General features: G+C 50.8%; 1 protein-coding gene across 1 annotated transcript; it reads left to right on the forward strand.

The window, feature by feature from the left end:
* The first annotated feature begins 82 nt into the window (after positions 1-82).
* Positions 83-18,352, forward strand: DCPS (decapping enzyme, scavenger). Its single transcript, XM_052786306.1, is given in 8 exon segments — positions 83-167; positions 170-229; positions 232-470; positions 1,710-1,878; positions 9,764-9,909; positions 13,370-13,483; positions 16,848-16,958; positions 17,905-18,352. Coding segments are annotated over 8 exon segments (1,191 nt in total). The 3' UTR covers positions 18,172-18,352.
* The last annotated feature ends 2,566 nt before the right edge of the window (positions 18,353-20,918 follow it).

Below are 20,918 nucleotides of genomic sequence, written 5' to 3' on the forward strand. Positions count from 1 at the left end.
TCCCTGGGCTTGTGGGTTTATGTCGGGAAGGAGCTGTGGGCAGTGAGACCCCAAACTGGGGGGGTGTTGATCCCTGCCCCCTATGTGGGCTCCTGTGAGGTGGGGGAGAGGCAGCTTTTTAGGTGGGGCTGGGGTCGATCCCCTGACTCTCCTTGTGCCCCAAGGGGACCGGGGCTTGGGGGTGGGGGGGCATGGAGCCCCGCTGCACCGCCAGGCCGCCAGGGGGAGCTATCCCCGCGCGGCGCCCGGGTGCGCGCCTCTCTTTGCGGCGCCGCCGCCGCGCAGGCGCAGTGAGGGGAAGGGGCGCGATGGCGGAGGGCCCGCGGCCGAAGAGGAAGCGGGAGGAGGAGGAGGCCGGGGCCGCGCCCCACGGCGGGACCGTCACCGCCCCCTTCCCCCTGGCGGAGCTGCGCCTGCGGCGTGTGCTGCGGGAGTCGGCGAGGGACAAGGCCGTGTTCCTGCACGGGGAGGTACCGGACCGGGGCCGGGGGGGGGGGCAGGCAGGCCCGGTCAGGCCAGCCGCCATTTTCCCCGCTGAGGGGTTAGCCACGCCCCTGCGGCGGCAAGCTCCTGACAGGCCACGCCCCCGCCAGCAAGCCACGCCCCCTCCACAAGGGCCACGCCCCCACCGACGCCGTATGGCGCGGCCGGGTTCGGTGTGGCCGGGGGCTCCCGCGGTCCCGTGTCCGTCCCCCCCCCCCCCCCCCCCCCCCGGTCCCTCCTCTCCGCAGGGCTACGGCCCGGCCTCAGCCCTTCCTTATTCAACAAAGTGTAGCCCCAGATCCGCTTTTCCAGCCCGGTGCTGCCCAAATCCGGTAAAGTGTGTGGGGGGCAGGAGGCTGGAAGCCTTTATGGCCGGAGGGGCTGAGCGTGGCGTGGGAGCAGCGCAGCCGCCTTGGCTTCTGTCTCCTGGAGACGTGCGTCCGAGCAGGCGGCGAGGACGGGGAGGTTTCAGGCCGCCGCTTTGCTCTCAGGGAAGTGGGGTGATGGTCAGTGGGTCACTGAAGCGGGCGCAGACCTGCCCGCTCTGCCCTGTGAGCGTGGCTGGGTTGGGAGCCCCGGGTGAATCCCTTTGCTCTCTCCCCAGGCAGTGTTCAGTGAGGCCTCGCCTGGGTCCTGTACAGACGGGAGCGATTTAGGGGTGTGCTCCGCACCCGGTGTCTCCCAAAACCAGCATGCCCAGGCCACATCCGGATCTGGGTTGTGGTTCCTTGGACCAGAGCAGTGGTGCTCCCTGCCCCAAAACAGACTAGGTTTGCTCCCTGAACCATGACGCAAACCCCTGCGCCTGCCTCTGCCCTCTTCCTGACCCTACGACTGCCCGGTCAGTGGCCCCGTGTCGACTTGCGAGTATCTGAGATGAAATCGGTGATGTGGGTCAGCGGGAATACAGCTGCAGGTGCTGGGAGCATCTGGGGACGTGCAGATGGGCTGAGATGTTGTCCGCATCCTGTGCTCCTCCAAAAAACCACTCGTGTTCCCTGATGGGGAGCAGCTTCCTGCCATGCTTCAGGGCAAATGTGCCTTTTATTTTTGGATGGGTGCTGCCCTGTGGGTGGCTGGACTAGGAGGGAGTTTGTGCACAAGGATTGAGGGGCTGCAAGGTGTCTGCCATGGTCCCTGGGTGGAGGCGTTCAGGTCCTGGCCTCAAAATCTCCAGCCAGCACTGGGTCTGTGTTTGCTGACAGCTCTATCTGTTCTTATTCCAGGTGACCAGTGCCTCCGGAGAGGGAACAGATGCCGTAGTCATCCTGGAAAAGACTCCTTTCCAGGAGGAGAAGGTATCAGACCTGCTGAAGAAGCACACGAAGCTGGACCTGCAGATGCGCAATGACATTTACAGCACGTACCATCTCTATCCTCCCGCGGAGCTGAGTGGTGAGCACTCTCAGCCTCATGTGGGGGTGTCCCGGGAGGGTGGCTTGCTCCGTGGCTGAGCTGCGGACCAGTGGTCATAGCTGGAATGCCAGTCAGTATGCTTCTGCCAGCTCTGGAGGGGAGGTTGCAGCAAGACAGGCAAGTGCTGCTGCTGGATCTGACCATGCCAACCCGGTCGTGGTTTGGCTGACAGCAGCAGACCTGGCTGAGGTGGGGAGAACGGTGGATTGTTGCTGCTCTGAAGGCAACGTCTTACTCCTGAGGCTTTGCACGCTGCCTTGTTTCACCCCCTTTTCCCTGCACTGTCGGGCACCTAGCTCAGCTGATAAGTGGCTGGCCATTAAATGGCCATTGCGTGATTACTTGCAATCATCTGCCTGTGCCTTGATTTAAAGGTGAAGAAGGGCTTGGGGGTCTGAAAGCTTTCCGTGTGGCTTTTTTCAGTGATGTCAGTTCAGATATTGTCTCTCCCTATAAGGTCTACCTTGAAAACAATCTCTGCAGAGCACATGTCAGCTTCTTCTCATTCCAGGGTATCATCTCTTTATTTTTGTTGCCTGATGTCACCTGGTAAGGACAAACAGCTAGCATGTTTGCAGGGCGGATTTAAATTCTGGTAACCTTGAGTCCCTGGGGCAAATGGGCACCCAGCCTCTGCCTTTCAAACCTCTCCCCGCTGATTTCACGCATCCGTGTGTTACGAAACCCTATTAATAACTGAGTATGATGAGGTCAGATGAGCAGGTTGGAGAGCTTCAGTGGAAGGCTGTCATCCTGCAAGACAGATTCTTGTCACGGTGGAAAGGTGTCCTGTGATTGTGGCACTGTGCAGCTGCTGCTGGAAAGCAGGGCTGCTCTTTTGGCAGGCCGGGCACTTCGATTTAATGCTGGTATGTGTTTAAATTCTGGAAGTGCGGTGATTAATTATGTGTTGACGCTTCCACAAACACAACGATAGCCAAACAGGCTTAACAGAGTCAAAATTAATTGGAGTGATAGCCTTAAGTAAGAAGTTGTTGCAGTCCCGAATTAAATTTTCAGAATGTTTGATGTGCCTTCCCGAAAATGCTCCTATTTTAGTGCTGTTTCCGTGGTGTAGGAAGAAGCACTGTTTGGCTTTGGGAGCTTGCGATTTGTGCAAAGCTCCTCTTGTCCTGTCGAGGACTCGAAATCGGAGGTTTCAGGGTTGCAATGCCACATTTCAATGGCGGGAAAACACCGCGACACCATGGTTGTTGCGGATGCCTTGCGTGGGAAGACGTTAAGGCTATGCTTCAGCGACCAGAAAGACTCCTGCTTGGGTGCCTGCTGCATTCAATGCCTGCAGCGACTGGCAGTGATTCCCACGAGGTGGCATTGCAAGACTAAAATCCCCTGGGCCTCTCTCCAGCTGCAGCCCTGCCAGCGGTGCTGGCATTTGACTTCCTTGTAGAGCTTTGCTGCAGCGATGTGTAACTCCAGCATTACTCTGATAGCAAAATTTTTTATTTTATTTAAGATTTATGCCAGGTGCGAAACCCCACACTGGGGTGAAAAGGCTGTTAAAGGGTCGCCGGTCTCTGTCAGTGCTGTGCCAGGTCCTGCTTTTTCTGAGAGACTGGAGCAAAACCAGGTGAATCTGGGTCTTCTCATGTCCTGTTTCTGGAGCTTCATTAAACTAAATCCTCGCTCGGGTTGTTTCTGTTTGGTGTGTCCTCTGTGCTGTGACTCTGCCCCACAGAGCCATGCTGTTTGTTCATGTATGGCTGGACCAAACCTGCTGTGCTTTTGGATGAGTGTGCAGTTTCTCTTGCAGGTTTGAATGGGAAAAAAGCCTCTGGCTTCCTTCTGCTGAAGTTTATCTTTTTAATTACTTTTAAAATTGCCTTGAAAAGGTAGGTTTTTGCAGAAACATTACCCAGTGGTGCATCTTTGCTTCCCACCCCTCTCCTTGGCACTGCTGTGCTTGCTCTGGATGTTGGGCAGCCCCAAGCAGGAGATCAGGAGGGGGCTGTGGACCCCGGCGCTGCTCTTCAGGCTCCCCAGCTCTGAGCGGTGAGCAAGGAGGCTTCTTTCTTCGAAGCAATTTGTCACCGAATAGCTGGTTTTGTGGGCATGTTGTGTGAGCTGCTGGCAGGCAGCTGGGCTGGCACTACAGGAAATGTCACGTATGTCAGGAGGGGAAGGAAATTGTCCTTTTGAGCTCAGTCATGGCCCAAGGAGGGAGTCAATACGAGGAATGCAGCTCATAAACCTAACACAAAGGAGAAATTTCCTGTAAGGCTGCAGACAATGTCAGGGCCTGTGAGAAATGCCAGGATGTCAAGTGATCATGTGGAGACCCAGCAAGCCCTCACACCAGGTCTATCTCAGCCTCTTGGTTGCAGGGTTAGAGAGATACAGGGTTTTATCTCCTGGCACTTGCAGGTTTACACCTGGTTAACATGATGCAGTAAAAGTATTTTGCAGAAAAGGTCAGACTTTGGCATTAAGCAGTTCCTCCAAAAAGCCCTGGGTCACAGTGTTATGCAGAAGAGGAATTCACCCTGGGGATTTCACAGCATCCCAGGTGGCTAAGCCCCCCAACACTCAGCTTCTCACTTTCTGAAGGTAGGCTGAAGGTAGGATAAACCTCCAGACCGAGGAAATCATAACTGCAAGTGACTCGCGTTGATGGCGTGAGGAGCTGCCTCCAGCTCCCTCTGCTTTTTTGAAGTGTATTTTGCAATGCCACCTTTGTGGTCTGAAGTCCCCGGGGGGGCTCTTCATTCAGGTGGAGTTTCTTGATAGCTGAAAGTGGGTATTTTCTTCACCCTCTCCCCGCCTCCTCGTTTAAGTGAGTCGGATGCTGTTCCCGCTGTGGAGTCAAGCTAACACAGGCCCTATGCGATGAAAGCTTGTTTTGTCTTGGTGGTAAAAGAGCCTGCAAGGCTGGGCCAGTCACACTTTGTTTGTGTGGTGAAGGCAGAGAAAGGGAGGCCAAAAGAAGCACATTACCTGAGCAAATGACTCCCCTCTCTCCTGGGAAGAGGAATTTCACTCTGCTGCTGCTTAAAGATGAGATTTTTTAGGGCTGGGAGCATACTGCTGTGGGGACGTGTGAAGATGGTGCTGGTCAGAAAGAGGACCTCATCCGTGTCTTGCTTGGCTTGTCAGTTTTACTGGCCACTAGGAGAGACATGTCAAGGCTAAAATGGGAAATAACATTTGCAAACCAGTTTAATAACAGTCAGAGTTTGCCTAAAGGGCAACCCAAACCATCCGAGTAAGGAGAAGGAAGTTTGTGAATGAGTTTGCTAGGAGGAGCAGTGTCAGAGAGCATGCCCTCCGATAGTAGCTGCTCTGCTACTGGCGAAGGCAGGTGTGTGTAACTTATTTTAAGGCCAGTTGTTGGATGTTACCTAGATTTGAGAGGCAGCTTATGCCTAGAGGTGTGAGATACTGGTGGAGGAAACCCCAGCTCTGGGACTCTCCCTTGCAGGGAGAGGAAGGGCTGCTTTCATAGCAGGGGAAAGATTTTCCTGCTGCCAAAGGCTTAATTGCAAAAGCCAGATGGTTCAATCAACACGTTCCCCGATAACATCCAGCTCCTGGTGATGCTCACATCCATTTAGCAAGGAGAGCTTGCTGTTTCCAGCAAAAAGCAGCCTCCTCTTGCCTGGCTGCTGAGGGATGTCATGTTTCACAGTACCAAAGCTGTGCTGGTGTAATTTAAGGGCTCTTATCAGTCCTTTAAGGAGTCTTTACTCACTGGGCATGGCTCATCCCTGTGCTGCATGTTGAAGCTTATTAAAAACGTCTGAAAACGAGCACATCGGGAGATGCTCCGGCTCCATCTCTCCAACACAGGGTGGAGAAATTGTGGGAGAAATGGGAGAGCGTGGAAGGAAAGTATTCAGTCATGCAGGAAGTGATACATATCCCTGCCTTCCCGAGCCCAAAAAGCATCTGGTTTCAGGCAGTGAGGAGCTGGAGAAACTTGCATGAGCTGCTCTGGGAAGGCTGGTTCGTCTCCCGGCATTTCCACGCTCTGCCCTCGTGTGGGGCTTGCCCAGCGAAGAAAACTCTTTGCATTTACACTTTAAAGAAAAAGCTGGAGCCTGAAGCAGTAGGAGTGCATGGGGTGGTTTGTGGGACAGTGGGAGGTATTGCCATGCTTTGCTCTGGTTTTTGGGGGTTGGAAAGCTGCAAATTTCCTCTTTGCCGTGGCTGTTGCAGCTAGAGCCCACCAAGTCCTCCTTGGGTGAGAACCAGGGGCCAGACAGCCATGGCAGAAGTCTCCAGCAGCACGCTTGGCTTGCCCTGGCATGTGCTGGCCTTGGAGACTGTGAGCTCTTGCAAGCTTTATCCTTTTCTTTTGTGCTTTTATTTTGTTCAGTAACGAGAGCCCGAGATGTCTGAGGCAAAGCCGTGATTGTATCTGGTTGGGGGTGGGTTAAAATTAGGTGTTCCCTTGTGACTGCTGTGCAGTTGTGATCATAAAACTAAATAAACTATGTTAATACAGCAGGAGAAGGGGGGTTGTGCATCATTATATTTAGTTAGGGCTGCATCGAAGGAGATACCTGAAAATGGGAAGACAGTGCAGAGCTGTATGCAGCAGGAGAGAGGCTTGCAGAGGAAAAGAAAACTTGAAAGAGTGCAAATGTGGCTTTGTCTGCCATTTCCTGGGCTTGGCATCTTCCTGCACCTGACAGTTGAGTTGACTAGGCAGATTACAAGCCAAAGCTCAGCTTCCTACTAGCAAAGGGAGGAAAAAGCACTCCTGCCCAAAAGTAGAAACGGGTTGTTCCTGCCCTGCGTGCTTCTTTCGGCTCCCCGGCATGTTTAAATCTATTTAAAACAAAACTACAGTGGTCCATTTTAATGTTGCTGAGTGGGATGAGTGGCAACGCCATTTGCATCAGTTTGAAATTTGATGTGCCAAGCTGGAGGGGGATTTTGGCAGAGCCTGGGGACAGCGCAGTGCGAAAGGGGACGAGGCATCGCTAGTGAGCCTGTAGTGTACTTTCCTACGGGCATGAGCGCTCTCTTCCTCCTTCCCATCTGCGACGGGTAGCTGTCTTGCGCTGCAGGGAGCATGGGGTAACGTGTTTCATCCTCTCCTCTTGGCGACAGCTGCTTTCAGCCCTTTTCTCTATAAGTTCCCCAAACTGAGGTGCTGTTTTGGTTTTGTTTTTTGTGTCTTGGGTTGTTTCTTTGCTCTCGTTTTTAGCAGGAGAGGGGAGAAGTCGTTCTGTTTCTGGTCGATCCAAGCTTCCTTTTCTCCTGGGCAGGGAAGCAACGGTGCGGTGTATCCCCTCAAACACCCTTCGTAGGGTGAACTGCCTGATCGGTTGTTCTCTGCCATCGCAGTACCTCTGCCTCCTGCTTATCTGGGTTCCTTCAATTAAACCTCCTTTTTTATAACCTCCAGTTAATTGATGGTCAGTCCTGACTTCCAGAATAAACCACAGGCGTTTCTTGGCATCCCTGGGCTGGTGTTCAGGAACATGCCGGCTGATGTGACTCAGACGTGAGCGGAGACAATCCCTGACCCTTCAGTGAGTTCAAAAACCCACATCACGTGTCCAGCGGTTCTTTAGCCCCAGTTCCAGGCCAGGGTAGGTTTCGGCTGCCTCACGGCATACGTGATGCTTTAATGCACGTGGAACCTGCCAGGAGCAGGGCGGCTTTTAAAATGGAGCATGAACGCGGCCAGTCGCCAGCAATGGAAAGACTTTGTGGCGAGCCCGGTCTTGCCGTGGATGTTTCCTGCGGCCGAGCCCAGCATTAGCTGTGACTTTGCATCCCATGCACGGGCTCCTGAAGATAGTCAGGCTCTGAACATTTATCAAACAGCTTCTCTGGTTGTATTGATTTATGCTAATTAGCATTGCTGGGGCGTTTCAGGGTTGATGAGATCTCTAGAAGGGAAATAATCATTAGTGAACCACCACCTCTCCCCCCTCCTCTTCCAAACATCTGCTGCTCAACCGCAGCTGCATATTAAGGATTTCTCTGATCTTATGCTAGGCTTTAAAGTATCTTAAGTGGCTCTCTCCACCATCAGCAGCCACTTCCCAAACTGGAGAGGTGCTGGGGAAGCCATGAAGGGTCCTCTGCAACCCCATCCCAGCCAGTGCATGGATTGTGGTGATCACCACCCCCAGCATGGAGGGGTTTCTGCTGCGGTCCCTGCTCTTGTTTTGGGGTATAAAGTTAAAATGTGGAAGTGTCAGCCTGAGGCTGGACATAGTATTTCCTTATCTTTTGCTTTTTTGTTTTCTCCCCAGTGCTTTGCTGCTCTTTTTAAGTGAGGAGTGAAGGAGCTACAGCCTTGTCTTTTTCTTGTTTTCTTTTTTTGCTATTACATCATCCCACTAGAAGTGCTAATCGAGTCCTGGAAAACAACCTTGTTTGAACATGTGTATGGTGGGAATCAGACCAGACTGCCCTTGTGGTTTGCATTTTCATATTTCATGTTACCAGCATTTTCCTGTGGATTTCATTAAGCTGAGTTTGGCATGAAATGAAAAGGCAGAGTCTCCCAGCTTGTGCAGCGCTGATCTTAAAAAAAAAAAAAACCAAAAAAAACCAAAAAAACCCCCCAAAACCACCCAGAAAAAAGCAAACCAAAAAAACCAACCAAAAACCAACAACAAAAAAGAAAGAAACCAGAAAAAAAACCCAACCCCACACCCTAAATCCTGGCTTTAGGAACAAATAGTTATTTATATTCGGTGTCTGGCTAGCATATATACGTATATAAAGTGTGAAGCATGACTGTTTGGTACCCTGGTGAGTGTACAGCCCATGGCTTTTGTGACCGTGGCAGACCTTGGGCACAAGCTGCAGTGTTTGCAGTGCCCCAGCCACTTGCTTCGGTGTGATCTGCTCAGGGTTTGTCCAGGCTCACGGGGTTTTTTCTCCTTGCTGTGTTAAGTTTTATAGCAGCTCTCTGTCAGCTGGGAAGGCGGAGGCACCGCTGGTGCCCTCAGAGTTGTGGCAGGCTCCGTATCGCGCATCTAATCTCAGCCGAAAACGGTTATTTTCCGACTGTTTTACTGCTGTGGGTAAGATTTACTGCTGCCAAGGTCAAAGCTGCCAGGTTGGCGAAATGCACGTTTGCATCCTGTTTAATGCCACAGAAATTACGCAGCAAGGTTTTAATCTCAAGGTAAACAGAAATTATTTTCCTTTTGCTAGAGCAAGCAGCTAAATGCTCTTTCTTTGTTGGCTGGTGCAGGGGGATCGCCCAGCCCTCTTCCTTCAGCTTGTCCTGTGCCATGTTAACCCATCAGCCGGCATTGTTTGCTCTGGATCCATCCCTGTGCCCTTGACCTCTTTGTCTCCTGCACTTGGCCCAGCATCCTGACGGCTGAGAGGAGCTGGAAGGAGCTGCTGCTCATGCTGGCCCTGCTGCTTGCGGCTCACGCGATGTCTGGTTTCATGGCTGGAGAAAGTTGCTGGGTGCTCGCTCGGTAACGTCCCATGAGCTTCAGATTTGAGTATGAGTAAGATGCGTGTCTGCCCCTGGGGTTGTGTTTCTCTCCTGGTTGTTGACTGCACATGAACTCTTCCCTGGGAGCCCCAGCTCTGCCCCGATGTTGCTGATATGCCTGAAAGAGTGAGCGTGGGGAAAAAAAACCCTTCAGACAGCAAACTCCTCCACCTGAACTGGAAGGACAGGCCCTGGCTGTGTTGTTGGGTTATCCTTCTTCGAGAAAAGCAGCAGCAGCAACCTGGGAGGTTAAAGCACTTGTTTGCTTTCCATGTCCATTCTCCCCTACCCCGCTATTTTAGCGGTATCTTTTCAAAACGTGTTAGTGTGGCATTTATTGGAAGGGAAAACAGATTTATCGGGGACTGAAGGAAGTAACGTGGGTTTCATCTGTGATAACTCAGTAAATGTGTTTATTTCTAGAGATAAAAACCACAGTAGTGTACCCCGCCACGGAGAAACACCTTCAGAAATACCTTCGTCAAGAAGTGCACCTCATCCGTGAAACCTGGGAGGATTACAAGAACATAACGCTGCCCTTCATCCAGTCCCAGAGCTTCAGCATCCAGGTATGGGTACCACTGCTTACCCTCTGCAGAGACAGATGTCTTTGGTCTCCTTCATCAACATGCTGGGCTGTCAAATGTCTCCTCTGAAGCCCAGGTTGGAGGCAGAAGAGTCGGGAGCACTTTGCCCCCGTGTCCCTGTTGGTTGTTCCATCAGCATGTTGTCAGCTCCGCGGTACTGCACCCTCTCATCTGGCTGGGCAGCCCGTTTCTCAAACACGACGGGCTGCAGATTATTTTTGCTGGTCCTGGGTTGTGATGCTGCCTGCTTTGCTGAACGCATCCCCTTATCTATTGTGCTTTCTTGAGGCTGTTTGATCTTTGGGGTAAGCTCAGTGATGCTAAACAGGGCTTTCTTTCCCCTAAACTTCCCCGGCGTCCCCGTCTTTCTTTCCTCTGGGGCATCCTTCTCTATCTTTGCAGAAAAACACTTGCCTTGGAGATGTACCCAAAGTTGCCTTTCCCAAGGTTTATGGAGACTTTCTGTGCTGGGGTGTTCTTCCTCCTTTCTGAGGGTGGGTCCCTGGGCGTTGGTGCCGTTTACTAGGCTTTTTAGGAGTCTCTTGGGTGTTGTGGAAATGGGAAGGCTCAGATTGCTCTTGGATTCCTGCATTGCAATTCACTCCTCGGGCTTTGCCTACAGCTCCTCTGCCGTTAGGCCCTTTGGTCCGTATTCCACATAGCGAAGCTGTACTTTTAGTGTCCTTTTTGCCCCAGGCAGCAGCAGTGGACTTTTTTCCTGTTTTACATCCCTTTTGACCATTCTTCTCCCTATCTTTCTCCTTTAGAGACCAAAGGAATGCAAGTCTGTAGGGACCAGTTTATGCCAGCCTGTGCAGAATGGGGGAATAAAATAGATTCTGGGTCTGCTGAGGCTTTCCGTTAAAAATAAACCACAAAAACCAACCAACCACAGGCCTTGGGTGTCCCCCACACCTCTTTCCTGCGGCTGTAAACAGCAGCAGAACAGTTAACAGGGCTCACTGTTGCAATGTCCGTTTTCTAATTGCTTGCAGATGAAGGTGAATCCTGCTTTCTGCGACTTGTACCAGAAGGCACCTTGCAAGCTGCAGTGCACGCTCCATTACTCCTTGCCCGCCTGCTTTTCTTTGCTCCATTGTTCAGCTTTCTCGCCGGCAGCCAGGCTGCAACACCAATAACATACAGAAGGCATTTATTAGCTGAAGAAAAAGACAAGAGCGTGTTTCCACCAGACAGCAACCTGCACGAATGTTTTCTCCGTGCTTTTGCTCCAGAAGCTGTTAAGTTTCCTGGTGTAGCAGCTGTCTCCAGAAGTTGCTTGAGCTCTCGCTCTCTGCCTCTTCCACCAAATTGCTTGCAAGCTGATTTCTGTACATGGAAACATATTCCTGGTGACCATCAAGAGCATCTGCTGATAAATCATGGTCAGCACAGTCAGTCCTTGACCTCTGTGATTTGATAATGCCGTTTCTTGTCTTTAACTGATTTTGATGAGCGGAAGGGGAAATGGGAAGTGTAACAGAAATATTGGGGGACTACAGAGGCGTTTCTGTTTTCTGCTGGAGGATGCAAAGCGTGGGTGCTTTCAGTATAATAGTTTTATTGTGGTGCCAGTCTCTGGACATGTTTTGTCCTCGCTGGGCTTGTGCTGGAAACAGCAAGAGCAGTCAGCTGATGACCTGCCTATCACATGAGGCAGTGTTGGGTTTAAAATTCAGCTCATCTGATCGGTGAACTTACTTAGGGCACTGATAGCTTGGCACTTGTGAAAAGAGCAGGCATTAAAAAAAAAAAACCAAAAGGGCAAACTTTCATTTCCTGCTGAGCTTCCTGCTCTGCTTTTCTTCCAGGGTCACAGAGCACAGCAATCTTGTGCCGTGCTTTCCAAAACTGCTTTGAGAATCTAATCTTCTCTAAGACCTTGTTGCTAGGAAGAAATTTAAGCAAAAACTAGATCAAGGGAGGAGAGGTTGGTTTCTCCCTAAGGGATATATTCAGGTCCATTCACAATGATCCTAAGTTTTGATTAGATTAATTAAACTTGTCAGAGTTCCCCCAAAGGGCTGTCTTTTTATCTTGAGTGTCTGGTGTGCACAGCATCCACTGGCCCAGCTCGCTCAGTGTGTCTGTGAGACTGGCTGCATCTTCACTACCCACCTGGTGCGATCAAAATGTTTCATATCTTAACTTGATGGGGAAAATGATGTTTCAGGACGTTTTCAGCTCCTAAGCCCTAGCCATTTTCTGCTGCCTTGTCTTACCTTCTAGGGACCTGGCTGGGGACTCCCTTGGCAGTCCAGTACTTAAGCTAGAGCGTGGAGTACACTTTTGAGGTGTAAAGAAGGATGCTCGAGATCAGGTTGGGAGCCAGGAAAAGCAAAGATGCTTTCTGTTGGTCTTACTCTGTCACTTATCCCTGGTATCTTCCATTTTGTAGCCAAAACTCTTCTCTGGATGGTGCTTCACTTTGAAGGAGCAATGCGGGGGGATAACCAGAGCAGACATTACAGGCAGTCTGGAGGCTGAAGCTTTAAGTATAGAAGAAGAAGGAGAGCGGCGAGCTGTTTTCTAATCAGCCAGGAAACCAAGAGATGAGCATTACCCAAGAAAACATGGGCCTTTTGTATTTGCCCGCAAGCACTGGCTGCCAGCAGCTGGAGCCGCATCCAACCTCAGGCTTGCAAGCAATCTGCTCCTTCCTTTTTGAAAGGGGAAAAAAAAAATCAGCCAAGTTCCCTTCCCAGACCTAGTTGTAAATGTTTCGGTGCAGCCTGGGAGTTAGAAAGGTGCAAACAGCCCCGCGGTGCTGCAAGAGGCATCTGCTGAGCCCCACAAGAGCTGGCTTCTACCACTGCCCTCCTCGCCGGGGTCTGGTGTGCGCAGAGTTGCTTGTGCTGGTGGCTGATCTGTCTGAGTGCCTGTACCTGTCCATTGCCAGCCGGTGGGAGCATGGAGGAGGGATGCTGCTGCCCCTCTGGGTATTTAGTGCTTGCAGCAGCTCCATCTCTGGCCATGTAAAGCAGCCAGGTCTGGTTGGAGTATTGCTAGACCCCGTCGGGTAGAATTATCTCCAAATCCTCTTAGGGGTAAATGCAGCTATTTCTACACTAGGCTAAACCATCTCTGTTCAATACCTCATCTCCAGCTGTGGCCAGTTCTTAATGCTTGAGAGGAAAAACAAAAATCCCTGAATAATTTAGCTAGCTGGCGGTGCAGTGCCACGCAGTGGGGTGGGGGGCGTATCTTTTCACTGAAGTGCTCCTAATAGCCTGGAGTTTGTTGTTGGAGTGTTTTATGGAAAATTAACTACAAATGTTACCAGCTGTGAAATTATTTGATCATCTTAAAATCAAGTCGTTGGGGTTTTTTTTATATTCTAGTTGGAGGGGAATGTGCACTAATCCATGAGCTTGGGCTGAATGTGTCTGAGGTGTGGGGTTTTTTTCTCTGCTGGTTTATAAATCGCATATTTCTCTTTCAGTGGGTGTATAATATCCTGGAGAAGAAAGCTGAGGCTGATCGAATCATCCATGAAAACCCAGATCCTTGCAATGGCTTTGTTCTAGTTCCAGATTTTAAGTGGAATCAAAACCAGGTTCGTTTGCTCCTCTTACCTTTGAAGGGATGCTGCCTATCTGAAGGTAATCCAGAGGAAATGTCCACTTTCGTGCTACTAATAGCACGCTAATGAAAGTTTTAGTAGGGGAATGTGTCCTTCCTGTTCACACTGTCATTAAGTGATGATATTGCCAGGCCTTTTATCACGTGCTAATTGTGGATGCTGCAGAACACAGGCTGTTCTCACTGCTGCAGGGTGATTTATTTATTAGCTTCGCTTTCTCTTTCCTGTATTAGCCCAAATGTTGTGGTGATGTATTTGAACCTAAATCCAGCTGTGTATTTGTTCCTGCTGAACTTGTTTGGGTTTTTTTTTTTGCAAGCCTCAACTTCAGGCACAGACTGGGCAGATGTGTTGTCCTTTCGTTGCTGCCATTAACTCTCCTCCACGCAATATTAAACAGATGGTTGTTAGCTTATGAGCAGCTGCTTAACCCTGCGTGGGAATGGCCACTCATTGAAATGCAGAGGTTTTTAAGCCCAGGCTGTAATCTTAAATTGAGTGGCTCATTATTTCCTTGGGCTCTGGTTCCCTTTTGTGCTGTACTTCTGGGGATGTGCCTGGGGAGTTGAAACTCCACACGTGCACCCCTTGAAGTTGGTGGAGTCAAAAAAAAGTCCCCTTTGTGTTTCTGATCCTCAAAATGCTTCCACAGGTCATGGCGGGGAAAGTTACAGTATGATTAAAACTTAGAAATGGGAACTAAAAAAAAGGGGAACACAAGCCTGCTTGTGGGCAACACAATTCTGTATTTCTGTGCTGGGAACACCTATTCCTGGTCTGGTGCTGAGTCGCCTGTGGGAATGACTTGGGGAGGACAGGTGAGTAAACTGCTGCAGGGTAGTCTGCGGTCACTGTGAATTCCTTGCACATCAGCTATTCCAGAAATCCCTTGTCAAGCTTTGATGGGGTAACCAAGCTTGAATTTCCACTTGTTCTCCAGGAGGCACGGCTTTCTTCCTGGAGAGACTTTGCAAAGCAGGTGATACACGGCAAGCTTGCAGTCATGCTTATGCCACCATGCCTCGTTCAGTGCCCTTTACTTTCAGGGTGGCAATATTTAGGGATCCTAAAAAGTGCAGCACGCTGCCCCTTTCCTCGCTTCGAGCAAAGCCTCGGTGTAAATCCTCGCTCGCTGCAACCAAGCTTTGCAACTCGCATCAGGATTGGAGGCAGGCTAAAAAATGTGCTTTAGCTTTCTCTAGAGACCTGTTGTATTCACATCTTGCAGCTAGCATGGGCAGGGAGTGCTTAAATGGTAGGATTTGTCTTTAGGGGAGGTTTCCCCATGCTGCTGTTGCCTCTTGGTGTGCTGAACAGGATCTTCTTGATTTCTTCCCAACGGCTGCAACAAGAGAGCCGTCATCCCCAGGGTTATCTGGGACCTTTGCCTTGCTTTGCCTGTCTCTTTCCCAGGCAGGCCAGCCAGCATCCCAGCAAGGGCTGTCGACTTCTGCCTTTGAGCCAAGGAATTTCTTCTTGGCTGTGGGTGACGCTGAGCCAGAGCTGATCGTAGCAGCCCCGGGGCTGCCCATAAGCACCGGTTCCTTCTGCCGCATCCCACCAAACAGGCAAGGCTACTAAATTAAATTAGGGAAGTGAGACAGAGGTCCCAGCAGGACTCTCCGAGCCTCCCCTTAGAAGTCCCTTCAACGGCATTGCCTTGCACTAGCTTAGCACCTTGCCCACAAATGCTGCGAATTCACCTGTAATTATTTCAGGCTGATGGACGGGAGAAAGATTTCTCATTTGCATCGTGAAGTCGGCACACTTGCTGCTGGCCTCAACTTTTTCTGGGTGCCACATCAGCTCCTGCTGCCCAACCTTGATAGTGGTTTGAGTTGGTTTCTTGGTTTTGGTGTTTTTTGGGGTTGGGTTGTTTTTTTTTTGTTTTTTTTTTAATTTTTTAAAAATTGGGGGGGGGTTGGTTGTTTTTTTTTTTGTTGGGTTTTTTTTTTTTCCCTCCACTTCTTTTGAGTTGGTTTCAAACCCGCAGGAGCCCTGAGGCGTTGCCTGAAATGATGCCCGGCATGACATCATTCAAGGCCTTTTTAGCAACAGGCTTATTTGTTTCAAACAGCAACATGCAGATGTTGTTCTAAGGAGAAGAGATGTTTGCTTTTCCTCCCGCCAGCCAGCCCTGATCCAAAGAGAACAAGCTGATACGCTGTCTTTTTCCGGAGCTGTGCACAGGCTGCTTTGGGAATCAAACTGAACCACGAGCATCGCTGTGCTGGCTGGGTGCAAATAGCAGCTTCATGTTTCGAGAGCCCCGAGACAGGGTTCTGAGAGCATCTTTTGGCACAAGCATCTGTTTCCAAATAGCCAGATGGGTTTCTCACAGCCTTGAAAAGATCTGCTGGGTCTCGCATATCTAAACCCTTTGCTTTGCAGTGTTTATATTAGAAAGCCACTAACTGAGCTGAAGGAGACGGGGGTTTTTTTGGGTTTTGGGTTTGGTTTTTTTTTTTAAGTGTAATGATCCACGACTGTACATCTTGTTAAACATTGAATTCGGTAAGTGCTTCGGGAGATGCCAAAGGTCTGGCTGAGAGCTGCTGAATGGCTGTATTTTACTGCACTGGGGTTGTCCAGTGACCGATTAGGTCTTGAAAATAGTTATTTATAGAACTGGCACAACTGGAAAGTGGCCGGCTATTTGCACAGTGGAAATATAGGAAGCTTTTCACTCGGGAAAAATCTACAGTTGCAGTTTTGGCCACTGTGATTCACTGTAAATCCTCATCTGAGCGTGGAGATAAACCTTTTGCTTGCTCTGCAGAAAAGGCCGTGCTCAGTGTGGCATCTGCGCGTGGGGGTTGCTGGCAGACCCTGCAGCCTCTTGGGCTCGGGCCTCAGTTTCCCCCGCGTAGCAGGGTGGGTGCCCGCACCTTTTCTGCCAGCCTCAATCTGCACTGGGACAACGTTTTGGAGGTGCTCAGGGAGACGTTGTGAACATGTAAGGGCAACAGCAAGTGCTGTGTTTATGGTAGAAAAGAGTTGATCAATCGATCTGCCTTTAAGGCTGACAAGATATTTGTGATCCCACTGTTTATCAGTTGGGGTGAAGCTGTCCTCTTCTGCTTATTCCTGGACAAAACCCAATTTGTCCAGAAATGTTGCTTTGAGGTGCAGTGGGTTTGTGGATGAGCGCATCTCGTACTGGGAGATTCATACTGGATTCAACCCAGCTTGGGCGTGTGTTAAACACGATGGCAGGTGGCCCCTTATAACACAGCCTGGAAAGCTGTGGTTGGTGTGTCAGGTCCAAAGTGCTCGTGCCTCCATCCGCTCTTTCTGCGGTCACCTTCGTCACCGTCTACCGTCTCTCTCTGTTCAGCTGGATGACCTCTACCTGATAGCCCTCATTCACCGCCGGGAGGTCAAGTCACTTCGGGACCTCACCGCTGAGGACATCCCGCTGCTGAGGAACATCTTGCAAGAAGGCAAGGTAAGCGCAAGGCTGGTCCGACGCTGCTGTCCTGTCCAGGGAGAGCACGTCCTGCCTGCCGCAGGGTCGCTGCCTGCATTCTCCAGCATCTGCGTGGGGACCAGTAACCGAGAGATGACAATACGTCACGAACTGGGGCTGCGCTGCCCATTCTAGCATCTCTGCCCGGAGACCCTGGTCCCTGCTGCTCTGTCCGCACCTTCCCCTGGGGCGTTGGAAGGACATGCTGTGTTCACGGTGCTTCAGAGATGCTCGATATTTCTCCGTTAGTAGTGAGTGGCAGGAGTTGAGCCCCGTCCTCCCCATATTGGTAACTTCCTTCCCAACTCCTTGACCGTTTTCACCGGCTGATGAGTTTTTTCCAGCCCTGTGATGGGGCGTGCTTGGTAGATGGATGCGTGATAGCTTCTCTTTCCTTCACTGTGCTAGAAATTTGGAAAGTTAATTGCACGGGGGAAAGCGGAGATTAATTAAGAGATTAGTCAGGGGATTGCAGTGCGCTGAGCAGTGGACCAAGCCAGCATGCCGGAGTTCGCCGTTGCTGTTTATAGTTTTAATTACACTGGCTGGTAACAGGATCCCCGTAACTTGCCGAGCGAGCCGAAGCGATAAGGGTGGAAGGGAAAATGATATGAGCAGAGAGCACGTCCCATCATGGAGGGAGAAAAGTGGGGCAGCCGGAGGCATCGCTCCATCCCTGCGGAGGCTGAAACGGAGGATAGGGAAGAGTTCTGTCCTTCCCAATGTTCCCCTCTCCCTTGCTGTGAGGATGGAGGAAGCAGAAATCGCTTCTGCCTTTCTCTCTGCCTTTCGTGCCATCCGGGGATGCTCCTTTCCATCTATTGCAAGGTCTGTCTGTCCACGCGCCACCTGCCCCCAGCTGCCCCCTGCCCTCGCGGCGTGTTGCTAGTCCTGACCTGTGTTTTAATTTCTTTTTTTTCCTTAGGAGGCTGTAGTGAAGCACTTCGGCGTGCCTGGATCCCAGTTGCGTATCTACCTGCATTACCAACCCTCCTACTACCACCTGCACGTGCATTTCACTGCCCTGAGCTATGATGCCCCAGGCAGCTCCGTTGAGAGAGCCCATCTCCTGGCAGACGTGATTGACAACCTGGCGATGGACTCCATGTACTACCAGAAACGGGCTTTGACCTTCACCCTTCGGGCTGATGAACTTCTGTTTAAGAAATTCCAGGAGGCAGGAAGAGTGTGAACTGGCAGAGGCGCTTTTGTATTTTTTTTATTTTTCATAAATGCCCGTTTTGGGGGTTTTTTAAAGGTTTTGGTGCTTTTATTTTTTTTAACTCTGATTTTGTACGAATTGGGGCTGGCGGCCCATTGCTATGGAAACCATGTCTTCTGCTCAAGTCAATTAAAACATTAAGATTGAGTAACCCATTTTAGTGTGCTGTTTTTTACCAGGGTCATAGCACCGGACTGGGCGCCTCTGGGATGCAGCGAGCAGAGGGGTTTGGGCAGGAGGATCTGTGTGGATCCATCTTCTCCACCCAAAAGATAACCCCTGCCACCAAATGTCAGCCCAAATGGGGGAGTAGGCAGCCGGAGTGTTCCAAGGAAATCTGCTGCCCTCAGAAAGCTTCACTTATTTCTACAGATTTACCCCTGGGAGCGGGATTGCAGCTTTCCTGGGGCAGGGAGGGGTTTCTTGCTCCAAATAACTCAAATGACTAACCTGAGTCCTTGCCCCTCCCGGCCAGCCAGCCGCTGTGGGCTCTGTGGAGGTAAACACGACTGTGCATGCTGCCTGATTCCCCAGCCTGAGAGCTGTCACCTCTACCCTGCTAATTAGTCATATATCCGGCTTAAATGAGCTCATTTAAAAGGGCAGCCCCTCCCTGACACAGGCTTCTCAAGGTTTTGCAAGGATTCCTCAGTGTGCTCATTAAAAAACCCATAAATAATACTGCTCTTCCTTCTGCCAAGGTGGTGGCAGGTCAGTAAATGCCTTCCTGCAGCTGGAGGGTCCTGCAGAGGAGCCTCGTGAGACCCTGGCTGACTTTGCTGCCACTTTCCAGCTCTGGTGAGGTTTTTCTTCCTCTTTCAGTGAGATACCAACTTCTTCCTCACTGCTTGACTCTGTTTAAATGGTCATCACACCGTGACCTGGCGACAGCTTGCCCGTTGCAGTGGGAAAAATAGATTTCTACGTATAGAGAGAGGCTTGGTCTGCCGACCCAGCCATCAGTTCCCCTGTATCTTCTTCGCTGGACACCAACCTTTGAAAATTTCATGAGTTCTTGCTGCCAAAAAGGGCTCTGGTTTCTGGCCAGCCGGTAACCAGGGATGTAATTGCAGGAATCATCTTGCTGGCAACCCCAGTTATTTACTTCTTTCAACACACTGGGCTCCAAGAGGGGTTTTTTGCTGATGGGCGGGGGGGGGGGGGACAGAAGTGATTTGTTGTTTGCAGGGCTGCTCGGTGTGCCACAGCACCGCTCTGTGATGGAGCAGTCCAGAGCCGGCTGGATTGCAAGTAGCATCATCAAGAGGTGCCTGGGCCTTTGTTCAGCTCATCCAATTTAATAAATATTCAGGTCAGGCACCTTTTAGCAGCAAGGAGAGGCAGAGCATCTGGATGCAGCCACTTCTTCTTATTTCTCTGCAAAAATGCAATACGTGATAAGAAAGCTGGGATAATCTGCTAGAGGAGTCCTTCCCTCTTGTTTCAGATCTATCCATCTCCTGAGCAGAGCACATCTGGGGCCAGAGTTGATTTAGGAGCTGCTGTAGGAGTGGATCTGGAGATGATCAGCATGGTCGGCTGTCCCATGGCTCTCTGCATCCCTAGGTTTTAAGTTGCTAAGGGAAAGGGATGAATTTTTTTCAGTACCAGAGCATTTTCTGTGCCAAGAAGCTTGGTCTCCCTGGGTAAGGGAACATCACAGTTTTATGTACCCACCCAGGCCAGTCCAAGAATGGAGATGGTTAAACAACAGCCGGGACCATCCTGTCACCCAGGAAGCTTCCCTGTTCTTCAGGTATTTAAAAAAAAAAAAAAAACAAACCCAAAACCAAACCTGTCTTGAAAACAGGCTTTTTGAGGGCTGTGGCAGAGGACCAAGCAGCACATCTTCTGCAGACCATCTGTCTGCTCCGGCTGGAGGAATTGTTTCTCCTGGGAGACTAGAAAGCGTGCTGCCTGGCCATCACCCATCTCCTCTGGGAGCAGGGGAGATATGTGGAGCCCAGGACGAGGGCTGTCCCTGCCTGCCCCAAGAGAAAAGGGCAGGGGGATGCATTTTGATGGATCTATGGCTGGAGCCTTCAAAGGATTTATTGAGGTCCTGGGGCTGGCTTTGCAAAGCCAGACAGCATTTCTAGGCTATGGGTTGAGGAAGGGTGAGCCCGAGGTGGTCGGCAGGACAAAGCCGGCTTGTGCTGGGCATGAATCGCCCCATTCTTGTCCCTCTCGAGCAGATGCTGCGAGCCTGGCCGAGGGCATCCCTGCTCCTCCTTTATTAAAAGATTGTGCTCGCCTGGTTCCTGCTTTGTCCTCATCACCCTTTCGGGAGCGTTTTGGCTGCGGCGTGATGGCGCAAGGCCACCCTGGGACGGCAAAACCTCTGCCCGTGCACTTGTGGGGCAAGAACATGGTCCTGTTCCTCGCTGCTGTGGACGGGGCATTTTCTAAACGATTTTATTGATGTGATTTTCGAATAGCTTTGGACTGGGTGATGGCAGAGCTCGTTACAAATTCAATTCTCAAACAGCCAGGATTTCCCCCCCTCCTTTTCTTCTCCAAATTACTCGGCGCTCATCATGCTGAATTAATCTAACTGGCAATTTATCCTTTGTAAATTAAATATTAGGGCAGGGCGTAGTCATTAGCAATGACTAACTACCCAGCGAAAGCTTGTGGCATTCTGCTAAGGCAGCAAATGTGTTTCCAAAGCATGGTATTTTCTGGTGGGTTTTAAAACCGTGTTGTCTACTGGAGTT

Source organism: Harpia harpyja, chromosome 4 (assembly GCF_026419915.1).
Source record: "Harpia harpyja isolate bHarHar1 chromosome 4, bHarHar1 primary haplotype, whole genome shotgun sequence".
Taxonomy (NCBI): Eukaryota; Metazoa; Chordata; class Aves; order Accipitriformes; family Accipitridae; genus Harpia; species Harpia harpyja.